The sequence below is a fragment of the Stegostoma tigrinum genome, chromosome 8 (assembly GCF_030684315.1).
Source record: "Stegostoma tigrinum isolate sSteTig4 chromosome 8, sSteTig4.hap1, whole genome shotgun sequence".
Lineage (NCBI taxonomy): Eukaryota > Metazoa > Chordata > Chondrichthyes > Orectolobiformes > Stegostomatidae > Stegostoma > Stegostoma tigrinum.
Window position 1 is genome coordinate 51,603,791 of NC_081361.1, and position 14,644 is coordinate 51,618,434.

A 14,644-nucleotide genomic window follows, 5' to 3' on the forward strand; every position below is an offset into this window, starting at 1 on the left:
CTTTAACACCATGAGTGGCTGAAGGGTTCACTTCTCAAATATAGACTCCATTGTAGCATGTGCTTTTGGAAATCACAGAGCATGGTATTGAAGCTGAGTGGACTTCCTGCTTTGCTGTCCTTTTATTTGTCTATACCTCACCTTCCTTTTGCTCCTTGTTTCAAAGCCCAAGGATCATTTGCCGACTGTTGTAATGGCTTAGGAAATCAATACGGATTATTTTTGCTTTCTGTAGCTCTCCATTTGCCTCAAAATGGGATGATGCCAGATGGAAATGAAAGATTGTCACCCACAAATTTTATAATTGATAAAATTCAACACTTTGCTTATCAATCTGGTTTTCAGGGAAGAAGGGCTCATTAAGTTTAATTCCAGGAAGTGTGAGAAACAATGTCATTTATGGTGCCACTACCATTTTGCAGCCTCACTGCCTGACTATCCCCTATTTCCACTTATCAGTCGCAGGCCTTCCACGACAGCTGCTTCAAACATTGTTGTCAGATCCTTCAACTTTGAGAATATTGGATTGGGAGACTTTTTCAATGCCCTTAATTTTTAAAATTTTTTTTAATAGTGCAAGAAAAACATCTCTTCCTAAAGTCCCACACAGCTTTTCTGACAACAACCAATGAATCATCTAAATTGAACAGGATTTTCACTTTTAGTGGGAGATAAACTGAGATGTAAAACTGTCTTGTCTGATTCAAGTTAGTCCATTATTGAATGCCCTGTCTGATTTAAAGCTAATTGAAAGGGCGGCAACAACAGCAATTGAAATCTGCTGCAGTTCATCGGAAAGTCACCTAGAAACTTCATTGAGTAGATCTTTTGGAATCCTTGAACCATGGTTCAGATTTTTAGAGCACACTAGTGGTTTCCTGCAAGAAAGCCCACTGTATCCTGTTTGATCATGTTTTTCCTTATGCTAGATGACATTATCCTAAATAGGGGCCAATGCTTAGATTAAGACTGAAGCCCATCTTCAGATTATGTCAGGAGTAGTAAATTTGCTGTTTCTCTCGTAGACCCTGGTCCCTTCACTCCTGCTATCTAATTCCTGCAAGAAAATTAGATATGTTTAAATTTATGTCCCAAGCAAGGGCCCTCAACACTCTCCGTGTTTTAGCCAATTTACTGTAATGTGCATGATGACAGAAGCCAGCAACACATATGAGCAAAGGAGAGAAAATGTTGTGAAGACTTTTATACTCAAAACCTTTAATCAGAAAGGAGATGCTGTTAAGTTTACCCTGGTCTTTTGGAGAACCGGGGAAGTGGTGGATGAAGGATTATTAGTCCTGAAGAAAAGGTGGAATCCTACAGAGTTTTGCAAAAATTAATAAACTAATTTAATGAAAATTTTGGCATTCCTAGTAAGTTCACTAAATTTCTTCATGCTGTTTGCATGCACTTGTGCCTCGTCACCAACTGACTTTGACACCACCCAAATATTCATTGAAAATGAGCATTGTTCCTCTTGACTGTGTATTTATGAGAACATCAGAAATCTGCTGAAACTCTGGTATCTTCTGCAACCTCTCCAGTCATTCAAAAGTGCACCCTCTTTTTAAACTGTTGCAAGCTTATAAATCTGTGGTAGCATGCAACTTACTGGCCCCCTATCAACCAACAGCTAATACAGAGATACAGGTTACACAAACTTGACTTGCTCAGCTGTGGGGTTGGTTCTCCGGTAACTCTTTGGAAGAATGCATTCTTCCAATGAACTTCCTACTGTCAGATTCTGATGGCTTGCTGCATTGTTGGAAGTTCAAAGACTTTAAACCAATTTTCTATTTTGCCTGTACTGGTGATTTAAGATGGCCACTAAAGAGTCCATTTACAACTTGGAGAAAAGTTGGAAGTTCTTCTGTTTCTCTCACTAGTGTTACTGCCTCCACTTCTAATACAGAACTTGCCATCTTACTTAAGAGCTTGGTTACTTTGCAGATTTGAGTTGAGGAAGTATCTTAACACCAAAAGCTTAAACAGTCCTTTTTTTAATTTTTAAGTGCTGATTGATGTATTTTTGCAGCATTTTCTACTTTTAAAGATTGTTATCTTTGCTGTGCATGTAACATTACTGGTGCAAAATAGCTCTTGTACCTATCACTACCATTCGCTAGTTCAATGCATTATGTGCCTTTATGGTGACAAACGTTTAAACATTTCTAGGAAATAATTCTGCATCAAAAATTCCAAATCTTGTTGTTTCAGACCCTCCAGATCAGCCCCAAAACTTGAAATGCATTCAAAATGGAAGAGAAGGTGATGTATCATGCAGCTGGTTTATAGGACGCATCACGCACATCAGTACACATCATGTATTGTGGTGAGATTTTCTAATTTCAACACTGATGTTGCCTTTAAACATGACTGAATGATGGAGATGAATCAGAATGTAAGGCCACTCTGCATTGAAATTTGTACCTTCAAAACAAAACATTTGCTGTGAATAGAGATAATGAGAACTGCAGATGCTGGAGAATCCGAGGTAACAAAGTGTGGGGCTGGATGAACACAGCAGCCCAAGCAGCATCTTAGGAGCACAAAAGCTGATGTTTTGGGCCTAGACCCTTCGTCAAAAAAAGGGGGATGGGGAGAGGGTTCTGAAATAAATAGGAAGAGAGGGGGAGGTGGACCGAAGATGGATAGAGGAGAAGATAGGTAGGGAGAGGATAGGTTAATCCGGGGAGGACGGACAGGTCAAGGGGCTGGGATGAGGTTAGTAGGTAGGAAATGGAGGTGCGGCTTGAGGTGGGAGGAGGGGATAGGTGAGAGGAAGAACAGGTTAGGGAGGCAGGGACGAGCTGGGCTGGTTTTGAGATGCAGTGGGGGGAGGGGAGATTTTGAAGCTTGTGAAATCCACATTGATACCAATGGGCTGCAGGGTTCCCAAGCGGAATATGAGTTGCTGTTCCTGCAACCTTCGGATGGCATCATTATGGCACTGCAGGAGGCCCAGGGTGGACATGTCGTCTGAGGAATGGAAGGGGGAGTTGAAATGGTTCGCGACTGGGAGGTGCAGTTGTTTATTGCGAACCGAGTGTAGGTGTTCTGCAAAGTGGTCCCCGAGCCTCCGCTTGGTTTTCCCCAATGCAGAGGAAGCCTCACCAGGTACAGCAGATGCAGTATACCACATTAGCAGATATGCAGGTGAACGTCTGCTTGATGTGGAGAGTCATCTTGGGGCCTGGGATAGGGGTGAGGAAGGAGGTGTGGGGGCAAGTGTAGCACTTCCTGCGGTTGCAGGGGAAGGTGCCGGGTGTGGTGGGGTTGGAGGGGAGTTTGGAGCGGACAAGTGAGTCACGGAGAGAGTGGTCTCTCCAGAAGGTAGACAAGGGTGGAGATGGGAAAATGTCTTTAGTGTTGGGGTCGGATTGTCGATGGCGGAAGTGTCTGAGGATGATGTGTGGTATGCAGAGGTTGGTGGGGTGGTATGTGAGGACTAGGGGGATCCTCTTAGGGCAGTTATTGCGGGGTTGGGGTGTGAGGGATGAGGTGCGGAAAATGCGGGAGACTCAGTCGAAGGTGGGGTCGGATTGTAGATGGCGGAAGTTTCGGAGGGTGATGCATTGTATCCGGAGGTTGGTGGGGTGGTATGTAAGGACTAGGGGGATTCTCTTAGGGTGGTTATTGCAGGTTGGGATGTGAGCCTCAAGTTCACCTGGACCATCTCCAACACATCCCTTACTTTCCTGGACCTCTGTCTCCATCTCAGGCAACCACCTACAAATCGATGTCCATTTCAAGCCCACCAACTCCCACAGCTACCTGGAATACACCACCTCCCACACACCTTCCTGCAAAAATTCCATCCCCTATTCCCAATTCCTTCGCCTGTGCCGCATCTGCTCCCAGGATGAGGCATTTGACTCCCATAAATCCCAGATATCCTCATTCTTCAAGGGCCACAACTGCCCCCCCGCCGACTCAGTGGTCGAGAAGGCCCTCGACCGTGTCTCCCCCATTTCCCACAACTCATCCCTCACACCCCGCCCTCGTAATAACCGCCCAAACAGAATCCCCCTCGTCCTCACATACCACCCGCCAACCTCCAGATACAACGCATCACCCTCCGACACATCTGCCATCTACAATCCGACCCCACCAGCAAAGACATTTTTCCATCCCCACCCTTGTCCGCCCTCTTGAGAGACCACTCTCTCCGTGACTCCCTTGTCTGCTCCACAGTCCCCTCCAACCCCACCACACTTGGCACCTTCCCCTGCAACCGCAGGAAGTGCTACACTTGCCCCACACCTCCTCCCTCACCCCCATCCTAGGCCCCAAGATGATTCTCCACATCAAGCAGTTGTTCGCCTGCACATCCGCTAATGTGGTGTACTGCATCCGCTGTACCCGGTGTGGGTTCCTCTACATTGGGGAAACCAAGCAGAGGCTTGGGGACCACTTTGCAGAACACCTCTGCTCGGTTCGCAATAAACAACTGCACCTCCCAGTCGCGAACCGTTTCAACTCCCCCTCCCATTCCTTAGATGACATGTCCATCCTGGGCCTCCTGCAGTGTCATAATGATACCACCCGTAGGTTGCAGGAACAGCAACTCATATTCCGCTTGGGAACCCTGCAGCCCAATGGTATCAATGTGGATTTCACAAGCTTCAAAATCTCCCCTCCCCCCACGGCATCTCAAAACCAGCCCAGCTCATTCCCGCCTCCCTAACCTGTTCTTCCTCTCACCTATCCCCTCCTCCTACCTCAAGCCGCACCTCCATTTCCTACCTACTAACCTCATCCCACCCCCTTGACCTGTCCGTCCTCCCCGGACTGACCCCTCCCTACTCCCCACCCATAGTCTCCTCTCCACCTATCTTCTCCTCTATCCATCTTCCGTCCTCCCCCTCTCTCCCCATTTATTTCAGAATCCTCTCCCCATCCCCCTTTTCTGATGAAGGATCTAGGCCCGAAACGTCAGCTACAAGATAATGTATGGTTTAGAATGGGTGGATGCAAGGAAGTTGTTTCCGGGGAGACTAGGACCCGTGGGCACAGCCTTAAAATTAGAGGGGGTAAATTTAAAACTGAAATGAGACGACATTTCTTCAGCCAGAGAGTGGTGGGCTTGTGGAATTCATTGCCGCAGAGTGCAGTGGAGACCAGGACGTTGGATGCCTTCGAGGCAGAGATCGACAAATTCTTGTTCTCAGAAGGAATCGAGGGCTACAGGGAGAGTGCAGGGAAATGGAGTTGAAATGCCCATCAGCCATGATTTAAATGGGGGAGTGCACTTGATGGGCCGAATGGCCTTACTTCCACTCCCATGTCTTATGGTCTTATGATCTTTTGTGCTCCTATGGTGCTGCTTGGCCTGCTGTGTTCCTCTAGCTCCACACTTTATTATATGCTGTGAATATTCTTGCATCTATTTTGTAAATGCTTTGATGTCCAAACTTGACCACTTCATGATTGACCTCCTGCATGGGAATCTGACCATCATTTCACCTCCTTGTCTTCGATCTTCAACAATCTCTTTATCCCCTCCAGGCAGCAAATAGCACATCCTATAAAACATAAGATATTTATGCCACAAAAGAAAGCAGCTACTTTGCTGGTGCAACTCCACTAATACCCCTGTTCGTTGTTTGTTTCTTTTTCTTTTCTTCAACCCCATGTGTTGACTTGTTTCAACTACTTATGAAGATTTTTTCCTCCTTAAACTAGGCAACAGCTCTGTCTTTAATCATGCTGTTTGGTGAAACATTCTGCTTCAATGGCAACTTCTCTAAACAAACTTCTGTAAACCTGTCTTCTCCCCCTCTCTCCATGACAGTTTTAAACGTTGATCTATTGACATCAGGAAAAACTTATATGGTAATGCACCAATCAGCCATAAGAGCACAAGAACTAGGAGCAGGAGTAGGCCATCTGGCCCCTCGAGCCTGCCCCGCCATTTAATAGGATCATGGCTCATCTTCTTGAGACTCAGCTCCACTTACCCGCCCACTCACCATAACTCTTAATTCCTTTACTGTTCAAAAAGTTATCTCGCCTTGTCTTAAAAACATTCAGCGAGGTACCTTCAACCGCTTCACTGGGCAGGAAATTCCACAGATTCATAACTCTTGGTGAAGAAGTTCCTCCTGACCTCAGTCCTACATCTGCGTCCCTTTATTTTGAGGCAATGCCCTCTAGCCCTAGCTTCACCTGCTAGTGGAAACAACCTCCCTGCCTCCTCCTTATCTATTCCCTTCATAATCTTGTATGTTTCTAATAAGATCTCCCCTCATTCTTCTGAATTCTAATGAGTACAATCCCAGTCTACTCAGTTTCTCCTCATAATCCAACCCTCTCAACTCTGGAATCAATCGAGTGAATCCCCTCTGCACCCCCTCCAGTGCCAGTATATCTCTTCTCAAGTAAGGAGACCAAAACTGTACACAGTACTCTAGCTGTGGCCTCACCAGGACCCTATACAGCTGCAGCATAGTCTCTCTGTTTTTAAACTCCATCCCAAAATTCCATTTGCATTTTTAATGACCTACTACACCTGCAATCCCACCTTCAGTGATTCATGCACAAGGACACCCAAGTCCCTCTGCAAAGTAGCGTGCTGTGATTTTTTTATTTGTTTTTTTTTAAACCATTTAAAACATAGTCCATTTTGCTGTTATTCCTACCAAAATGGATGACCTCACACTCATCAACATTGTACTCCATCTGCCAGACCTTTGCCCACTCACTTAGACTATCCATATCCCTCTGCAGACTTTGTGTCTTCTGCACACTTTGCTCTACCACTCACCTTAGTGTCATCTGCAAGTTTTGACATAAAACACTTAGTCCCCAACTCCAAATCATCCATGTAAATTGTAAACAATTGAGGTCCCAACACTGATCCTTGAGGCACACCACTAGCCACTGGCCACCAACCTGAAAAACCCCTATTCTTTGCTTTCTGCTGGTCAACCAATCCTCTATGCATACCAATACATTACCTGTAATACCGTGCAACTTTATCTTATGTAGCAACCTTTGGTGTGGCACCTTGTCAAATGCCTTTTGGAAATCCAGATACACCACATCCACAGGTTCCCCATTGTCCACTATGCAAGTAATGCCCTCAAAGAATTCCACCAAATTAGTTAAACATGACCTACCCTTCATGAACCCATGCTGGGTGTTCCCAATGGGACCATCTGCGAGACCATTATCTATCAGACTATGACTGCACACTCACACTGTCCAACATGCACGGTCTTGGTATAATGATATTGTACAGAATGTAGGTTGTCTGGCAAAAAAGATCTCATCTGCCGTACAATATATCTAACAGGCTGGCAGATACCAATCAGGTGAAAGTTAAATAATTTAGACATAGTTTGTGTTTTGTAGAGTCATTTTGAACTTGACCTTACATCTTGGTTATTACTATTGCTGTTCTCTTAGTGCACAGAATAAAATATTGTACCTTTTCATTTCAAATGCAAAAATTTTTTTTTAAAAATCATGTAATATGTTTTTCAGGTTCAAAAATGAGTCACACAGTTTCTTTGCATCAAAAACCACTGCAACATTGTCAACTGGAAATTGCACAAAGCAGAAGAAGACTTCAGAGGACCAAAGGCTGCTGCACTTTGCGAGTGAATCTGGGCATGTTTTCAACCCATCCTCTGTTTATTCAGCTTGGGTAACTGCTTCCAATCAACTAGGGAATCGAACTTCAGCAGTCATAAACTTCACCTTGGATGAGATTGGTGTGTGGAAAGTTTTTAAAACCTGTTTTAAAGTGCACTGTGCGATAGATCAATCTGGGGCAAAAGAGCCTGGATGTGCATCTTTTTCCTTAAGTTCTAGCATTCTGCCAATATTGTAAATAGCTGCACAATTCTGGCCCAAAGCTAATATTTCACGACATGTTTTCTCTGGGTGTGTAGATGTCTGCATTTGTAGCAAACACCGTCTGTCAATGACTCAAAGAGCACGGATGTACGCAGAGCCATTCTACCGTTCTTAAGTGACTGAAAGCAACAGCCAATTTCAGTCATGACACAACTGGAGTTCTGAGGAAATAGAGTAATTGGCACCAGAATGATGATTCATTACTTGGAGGTGGAGGCCAAGGCTGACGAAGTTCTCCTTGTGGTGTCTGCCAAGTGATGTTCCTCACCTGCTATGCTCAGCCTGCTGTTCCAGCCACCACACTGCCTGCTCTCCCCATTCTACTCGCACACAATCTGCTTCTCTCCCTCGCTGCCGCATCAATCAGATTCCAGGCATAGAGCAGCAGCTAACAATACTATCCATAAAGAAAGGCAGTCTCGATTTTTCTCTCAGTGATTTAGATCCATGTCAACAACTTTTTGACGTATAGAATAGTTAACAGCTGCATGGCGTTTCTAGGTAGATTAGTAAATGAAATTGTCTGGAAACAGCTGGATGCTGTGGTGGCCAATAGATGTTTTCTAACCAACCTGTCAAGTGATATTTCCCTTTTCCAGAGCAAGTGGGACTTGATCCAGGACCTCCTGGGACATTGGCACAGTCTCTAATGTACCACAAGGACACTTCTATAGTGGATTGTATTGAGTCTTGCTGGATAATTAAGCTAAGATTATCCAATTTAACTTACATTATTATTGATTTTTTTTGTGACTGCACGACTTTCAAATGACTGCAGAATTTAATCAGGAAATAATCAGGTTGTGTGGTTTGAGTGTAATATTTAAAGTAAAATTGAATATCGTTAACCCTCAGTTCATACTGTGGAAAATCCAGCATAAATTGTTTTTTTCCTTCTCGCCATTTCTTGCTGAAGATGTTTTTGTGGTTTCTCAACCCATGGACAAGTATATCCCACTGTATGGCAACTCAGAATTCCAAACCTTTGCACCATCTGACAAGTGATTTTTTTTTAAAAATAGTTTGAGATGTGGACAATGCATTTGTTGATCATGAGCAGGGTGGCTTACTAGGCCATTTCAGGGAGCAGTTAAGAGTCAGCCACATAGCTGTGGGCCAAGAGCAAGTAGATGACATCGGGTAAGAATGGCTGATTTCCTTCAGTGACAATAGTGGACGAGTTGGATTATTATAATAATGGTTTCTTGGTCATCACAAGACATTACTTCCAGACTTTTATTGAAATCAAATTTAACCATTTATGGTGTGATTTGAGCCTGGGCTTCCAGAGCATTTCATGGGTCTCTGTTACGAGTCATGCATCAGTACTAAACCTCCAATGTGAAATAGAGACTTAGTCTTATAAAGATGGGTGTTAACATTGAAAATCAATTACCTATTGTCAGCGCATTTGTATTCAAACATCCCACACAATATGGTTTAGGTTTTTATATGATGCAGGGTTGCATGGATGGCGTAGGGGGATGGATCTGTGTGAGATACACTTCAGGGAGTCAGTGTGGGTTGAACGGCCTGTTTCCACACTTTAGGGACTCTATGATGCTGTTAGTCTGAATATGTTTATTTTTACGTTTAATCATATCTGATCTCACATTTGAAACAAATATATTGATATCCACAAAGTAGCTGCAGCATTAATCTATGTTGTTTTTTAGTGACACCCAATCCTCCCTGTATCAGAAAGGTAGAATTTAGAAGAAGCTCACAGCTAATTGGTACAATACATTGGCAAGACCATCAGAACACCAAGTTGTTTGAAATCCGATATCAAAGTGCCAACAGCCAATGGAAAAAGGTAACTTTTTAAAAATTTATTTTAAGCTGGATATTCTGCTCAGAAAAATTTGAATATCTTTCAAAGTACTCTTTGAATTTCCAAAAGTATTTGACTGCATATGTCTTGTCAATTAGCTATACCAGTTTCTCACCACTTCATTATACTGTATTCCCCATTGCCTTTTCATTCAATGAGACCGTTACATTGTCCTGCTTTCCATTGTGCCCATATAAAATGGACATTTGAGGTTGCCAGGCATGTTAAGCTCTTTGAGAATTTCTTCCGTCTTTGTTTCTAAAAGAGTTTATGATATTGTGCTTTGCCAACATTTATTTTAATTTGTCTTTCTAATATTTGTGGAATACTATTTCTACAACTCCCCTCCTTCAAATAGGATGCAGTGGGATTATCTTAGAAATAATGGAAGGCAGCCATACTGCATAGGGTACACCATTGAATGGCACTACCTACCACTCGTCCTTCAACAAAAGCTGCAAGCAGGAGTCGAGGGATGATGTGTTTTACGTACATTGCCCGACCAACCACTTGAAGAGCATGAAGAGAATAAACTTCTGTGCACTGAAAAGTCAATTCAGGTCATAGTAATACATGTGGCCTTCTTATAAGTGGTATCTTTGGCCACTCCTTGATCAGTCCTGTTTTCACCACTAACATGCCCTTGTTTACAAAATCCACCATGTCATCGCTTGCATTGCTGCCACTTATTCCACCAAGTGGAAGCAACTGCCAAGCATTGCAAAGAATTTATTGAAATATGCTTTATTAAGCCAAAATTTGCAGTCTTGTTTCAGACTCAACAACTCTTCATCCAGGTTCCATTTATAATTACTCCTTCTGTTTTGATTTCAGAAATTCTTAATCAATTTTACACATTGCGATGTGTTTGATTTGGAGCATTACACAGAATATGAGTTCCAGGTTCGCTCTAAGTTTGATCAGTTCCAAGGACAATGGAGTGAGTGGAGCCCTTCCTTTGTAAGCAAGACACCAGAGGCAGGTAAAGTTCCCCACCATTGCTGTGCTGTTGGAGTTGATGGAAAACCAATTCAATGGAATAATTCCTTTATTGTGAGCATCAATCTTGTTGATGGATATGTGCATCGACTTTTTTGTTATTCTAAAAGAAAAATAGACAAAAGGAAATTGAAGAACATATCTGCTGTAAGCTTAGTGCTAATGGGCTACACACGGCAAGATGACTTCAGTTTTTAGTTTTGGTTTTCATTGAAGTAACTGATCTGTTTATTGGGGCATAGTGTCCTTGGGTTCCTGCCTCTAACCCTTACCATTTTGAGTCTTCCTGGAACGTGTATGTGAGAGCTTAATTGTGGAGCTGATTATGCTCCCAATAAACACGTTTTGCCAATGTTCAATATATTGGCTCGTGCATAAAGGACCAGATGAGGCATCAAAATTTCTGTAAAAGTTAAGCTTCAGAAATTTTAGGGTTTTCTAGGTGAGGGTACAAAACTCTGGAGGGTAGGTTTCAGGGAATGTTACTAGCTGAAATGACCTCCAAAGAGGCATTGTACTGTACTTTTCACACCCTGTCTCCTGACTCAGAAACTCATGATCGGTTACAAAACCTTGTTAGTTTCCTTATGATGCAGTAATTAATGATTTGACCAAAGGTGTGAAATACATTTAAAACACTTCTTTCATTATTAATTCTTTTGACTTTGTAGTGCTGTAGTAAAATCACACTGTGATCAGCAAATACACTGGAATTTAATGGGTGTAATTCAATTCCTGTCAATTCTGATGTATAATCCAATAACTGCAGTAATGCATGCGTTTGCTGACGCCTAAAATTTGAAATCCATCTGCATGTCAGAATGCATTCCAAATGTGATATTCTGTGCAGAATATAGCAGTAATCTTATTAGTCATGAACAGAGATGTCACAGCAAGTATGCACCAGCCTTGCTTGTTGCACCTGATTTTTGTCAATATTTTGAGGGTACGTTCCTATCGCTGTCTAACCTTGCTTCCATATCAAAGAGAAAGATGGCTAAGTTATTGACATTGTACATAAATATGCCAAATGTTGATTGATCCTTCTATTTTATCACTATCAAAGCTGATAGTGTAGGATTACTGTGTTTTGTGGGTGAGGTGTGGTAAAGCTTACATGTTGGATATTTACAACGAACATAAATAAACCTTTTACTTCAGATTATGATATTTCAGTTGGTTCCTTTTTTTTGTCTTTACGTAGTTCCCACGGGGCAACTGGATGTCTGGTACACAACAGATCTGTCACATACCAACCATCTGCAAGTCACACTTATGTGGAAAGTAAGATATTTCAATTATTATGTTGAATCATTCATAAAATAACTTAATGCCTAATTATACTTATCAAGTAAATAAAAGTAGAGTAATGTTGAGAGGGGATTCATTACTGTGATTTAGTTTCACGGGAATAGTTCAGTCTATTGAATACCAAGCCTGACTGTAATTTGGTTAGTGATTGCATGGACAAGTGACAAATGGTTGTAGTCAGGGTCTTTTACCAATCCACTATTCCCTCCATGCTCTTGTAACCTATGATGTCACCACAAGGTGAACCAGTTCCTAGACCCTTCTCCAATTCAGCTCATCTGCCTTTGATTATCATCGAATCCTTACAGTGTGGAAACAGGCCCTTCAACCCAACAAGCCCACACTGACCTACAGAGCACCCCACCCAAACATCTCTCCCTATAACCCACCTAATCTACATATCCCTGAACACTGTGGGCAATTTAACATGGCCAATCTACCTAGCCTGCACATCTTTGGACTGTGGGAGGAAACTGGAGCACCTGGAGGAAACCCACGCAGACATGGGGAGAAAGGGCAAACTCCACTCAGACAGTCGCCCGAAGGTAGAATTGAACCCGAGTCCCTGGTGCTATTACGCAGCAGCGTTAACCACTGAGCCACTGTGCTGCCCTAATATCCTGGAGATATTAATATTGGGTGCCTTTTTAAAATTGCAACATCTTGACGTGATCAAAATGCTCAAAACATCGATGTGAGCTTTAGTAAGTAAGTATGCATCGTGCACTGAGGTTGGTATGAACAGGATTTGTTGTGTGAAGTATCTTTAACAGTAGTTGCTGTCCCAGGTTTTGGGACGTGCAGTTGTGCAATTGCTGCGGTACAATGCATTATAAGCAGTTCAATGTTTGTATGACCTGGTTCGAAGGAGGTAGCTACTTACAATTAAGTCATTCTTTAAATCTTACGTTGCATCAGTGACCACTTCAAAGGTACTTCATTTGCTGTAATATACTATAAGACACTTTGATGTTATCTAAAGAAAGTTGTTTTATAAACAAAATGATGTTTCTGCCTGGCAGCTTTTCTTGAGGCCTGCAGTCTCCTGTTGCATTTTAATCCAAATCTTGTTGGGGTTGTGCTCAAAGCAGTGATCTATTAGGATCTTCAGTCAGACCTTGCTGCACCTGTTGTTTCTGGGAGGATTCAGTCCAGTGTCAAAAAACCTTTTTTTATCTCCCATTTCTGCAGAATCATCCCACATAGTCACATGTGAACGTGATGGGTGGAATGCTCTGCTTCTGCACTGTAACAATTCTGTGATTCCATCTCTTATTTTCCTGAAGTTTTTTTTCCCCCTGCAAATCTTTCCTGTTGTCCTACAAGACACTGATATAGTATAAGAGGCTGTTCAAACCATTTAAGTATCGAGGGAATGCTGCACTGTCAGAGGTGCTGTCTGTCTGTTTTGTGACATTAAAGTGGGACCCCTATCTAATTGGACTTGATGAGTCTATGCTAAAAGGTTCAGGGGTCTTAACTTCAGTGCACTGGCCAAATATTTAGCCCTCAATCCATAATAGATTGTTTGACTGTTATCACAAAGTTGTTACTGCACAGAAGGAGACTGTTCAGTCTACTGTGTCTGCACTGGCTCTTCAATGAACATTGACTTAGTGCCATTTACTTCTCATTTTCCCTGATCCCCCAGCTTTGCAGCATCCTCTCCAAGCTTTGCACTCCCCACTTTGCCTCCACGCCTCAACTTCCTTCTTTGTCCTCCATCTCTTAAAGCCACCTCCTTTTTCACCAAATGTAGCTGCCTCCTTCCCCTTGATGTGTAGTCGCCACCTTTTACCTACTTTTACAACCTCGTACTTCATTTTTCCACCCCCATAGCTGACAGTCCGTGAGACTTCAGTTCCCCAGACGCAAAGTTATGTTAGGAAATCCTTCAGACCTGGAGCTATGCTGACAGTAATTATGTATATGAAAAAAATGTCTTGAACTGACCTTTACAGGATTAATAGAAATTTAGAAGATTGAGTGTTTGTCAGCATTTCATCTGATAAGCACCAGGTGTAAACTTTGTAAAAAATGTTCATTTAGCAGAAGAGCCCTTTGTTAAAAGTAACAATTCCTATCATCTGAAATTAAGATACTGCTGATGATTAGATTCACACTCAGATCATATTAAAGATCAGGTGTTGAATTTCACCAAGTGTTCTGTAACTTCTTGGTGTAAATCCAAACCAGAGAGCCTTTCAGTTTATAGCTGCTTGCAAATGTGAATGTGTAGTTTTTGCTTACATCAGCAAAGGACTGCCGCATGCAACGTTGTCTCCAACCCAAGCCTCATGCACATGGGCATTCTCAGGTATCGATTTAAGTTCTAACCAGACCTGAGTCTGTTTAGCCTTTTGAACTCAGATGCGGTTTGTTTTTCAGACTAGTATGGCATGGGTATCTTATCGGTACATCTCCAAGACAGATGGAACCTGAACCTATATTTTCTGGCTCAATGCTACTGTACCCTAAGATTGCTGTGTTAGTGTGGGCCTCTACATTACTGGCTAAGGAACACACAAGTACACCAGTACTCTTCTGCCCTAGGAGATAGCATGAACTGCAGATGCTGGCATGAGAGTCGATACAGCATGGAGCTGGAGGAACACAGCAAGTCAGGCAGCATCAGAG

General features: G+C 42.7%; 1 protein-coding gene across 1 annotated transcript in view; it reads left to right on the plus strand.

Moving 5' to 3' along the window:
- The window catches only part of il12rb2 (interleukin 12 receptor, beta 2a), a 50,005-nt gene that overhangs the window by 9,051 nt on the left and 26,310 nt on the right, over positions 1-14,644 (plus strand). Inside the window, exons 4-8 of the mRNA XM_048539798.2 lie at positions 2,218-2,332; positions 7,489-7,718; positions 9,540-9,679; positions 10,532-10,679; positions 11,901-11,980. Of these exons, the coding sequence (XP_048395755.2) occupies positions 2,218-2,332; positions 7,489-7,718; positions 9,540-9,679; positions 10,532-10,679; positions 11,901-11,980 (713 nt within the window). The remainder of the gene's footprint in view (positions 1-2,217; positions 2,333-7,488; positions 7,719-9,539; positions 9,680-10,531; positions 10,680-11,900; positions 11,981-14,644) is intronic.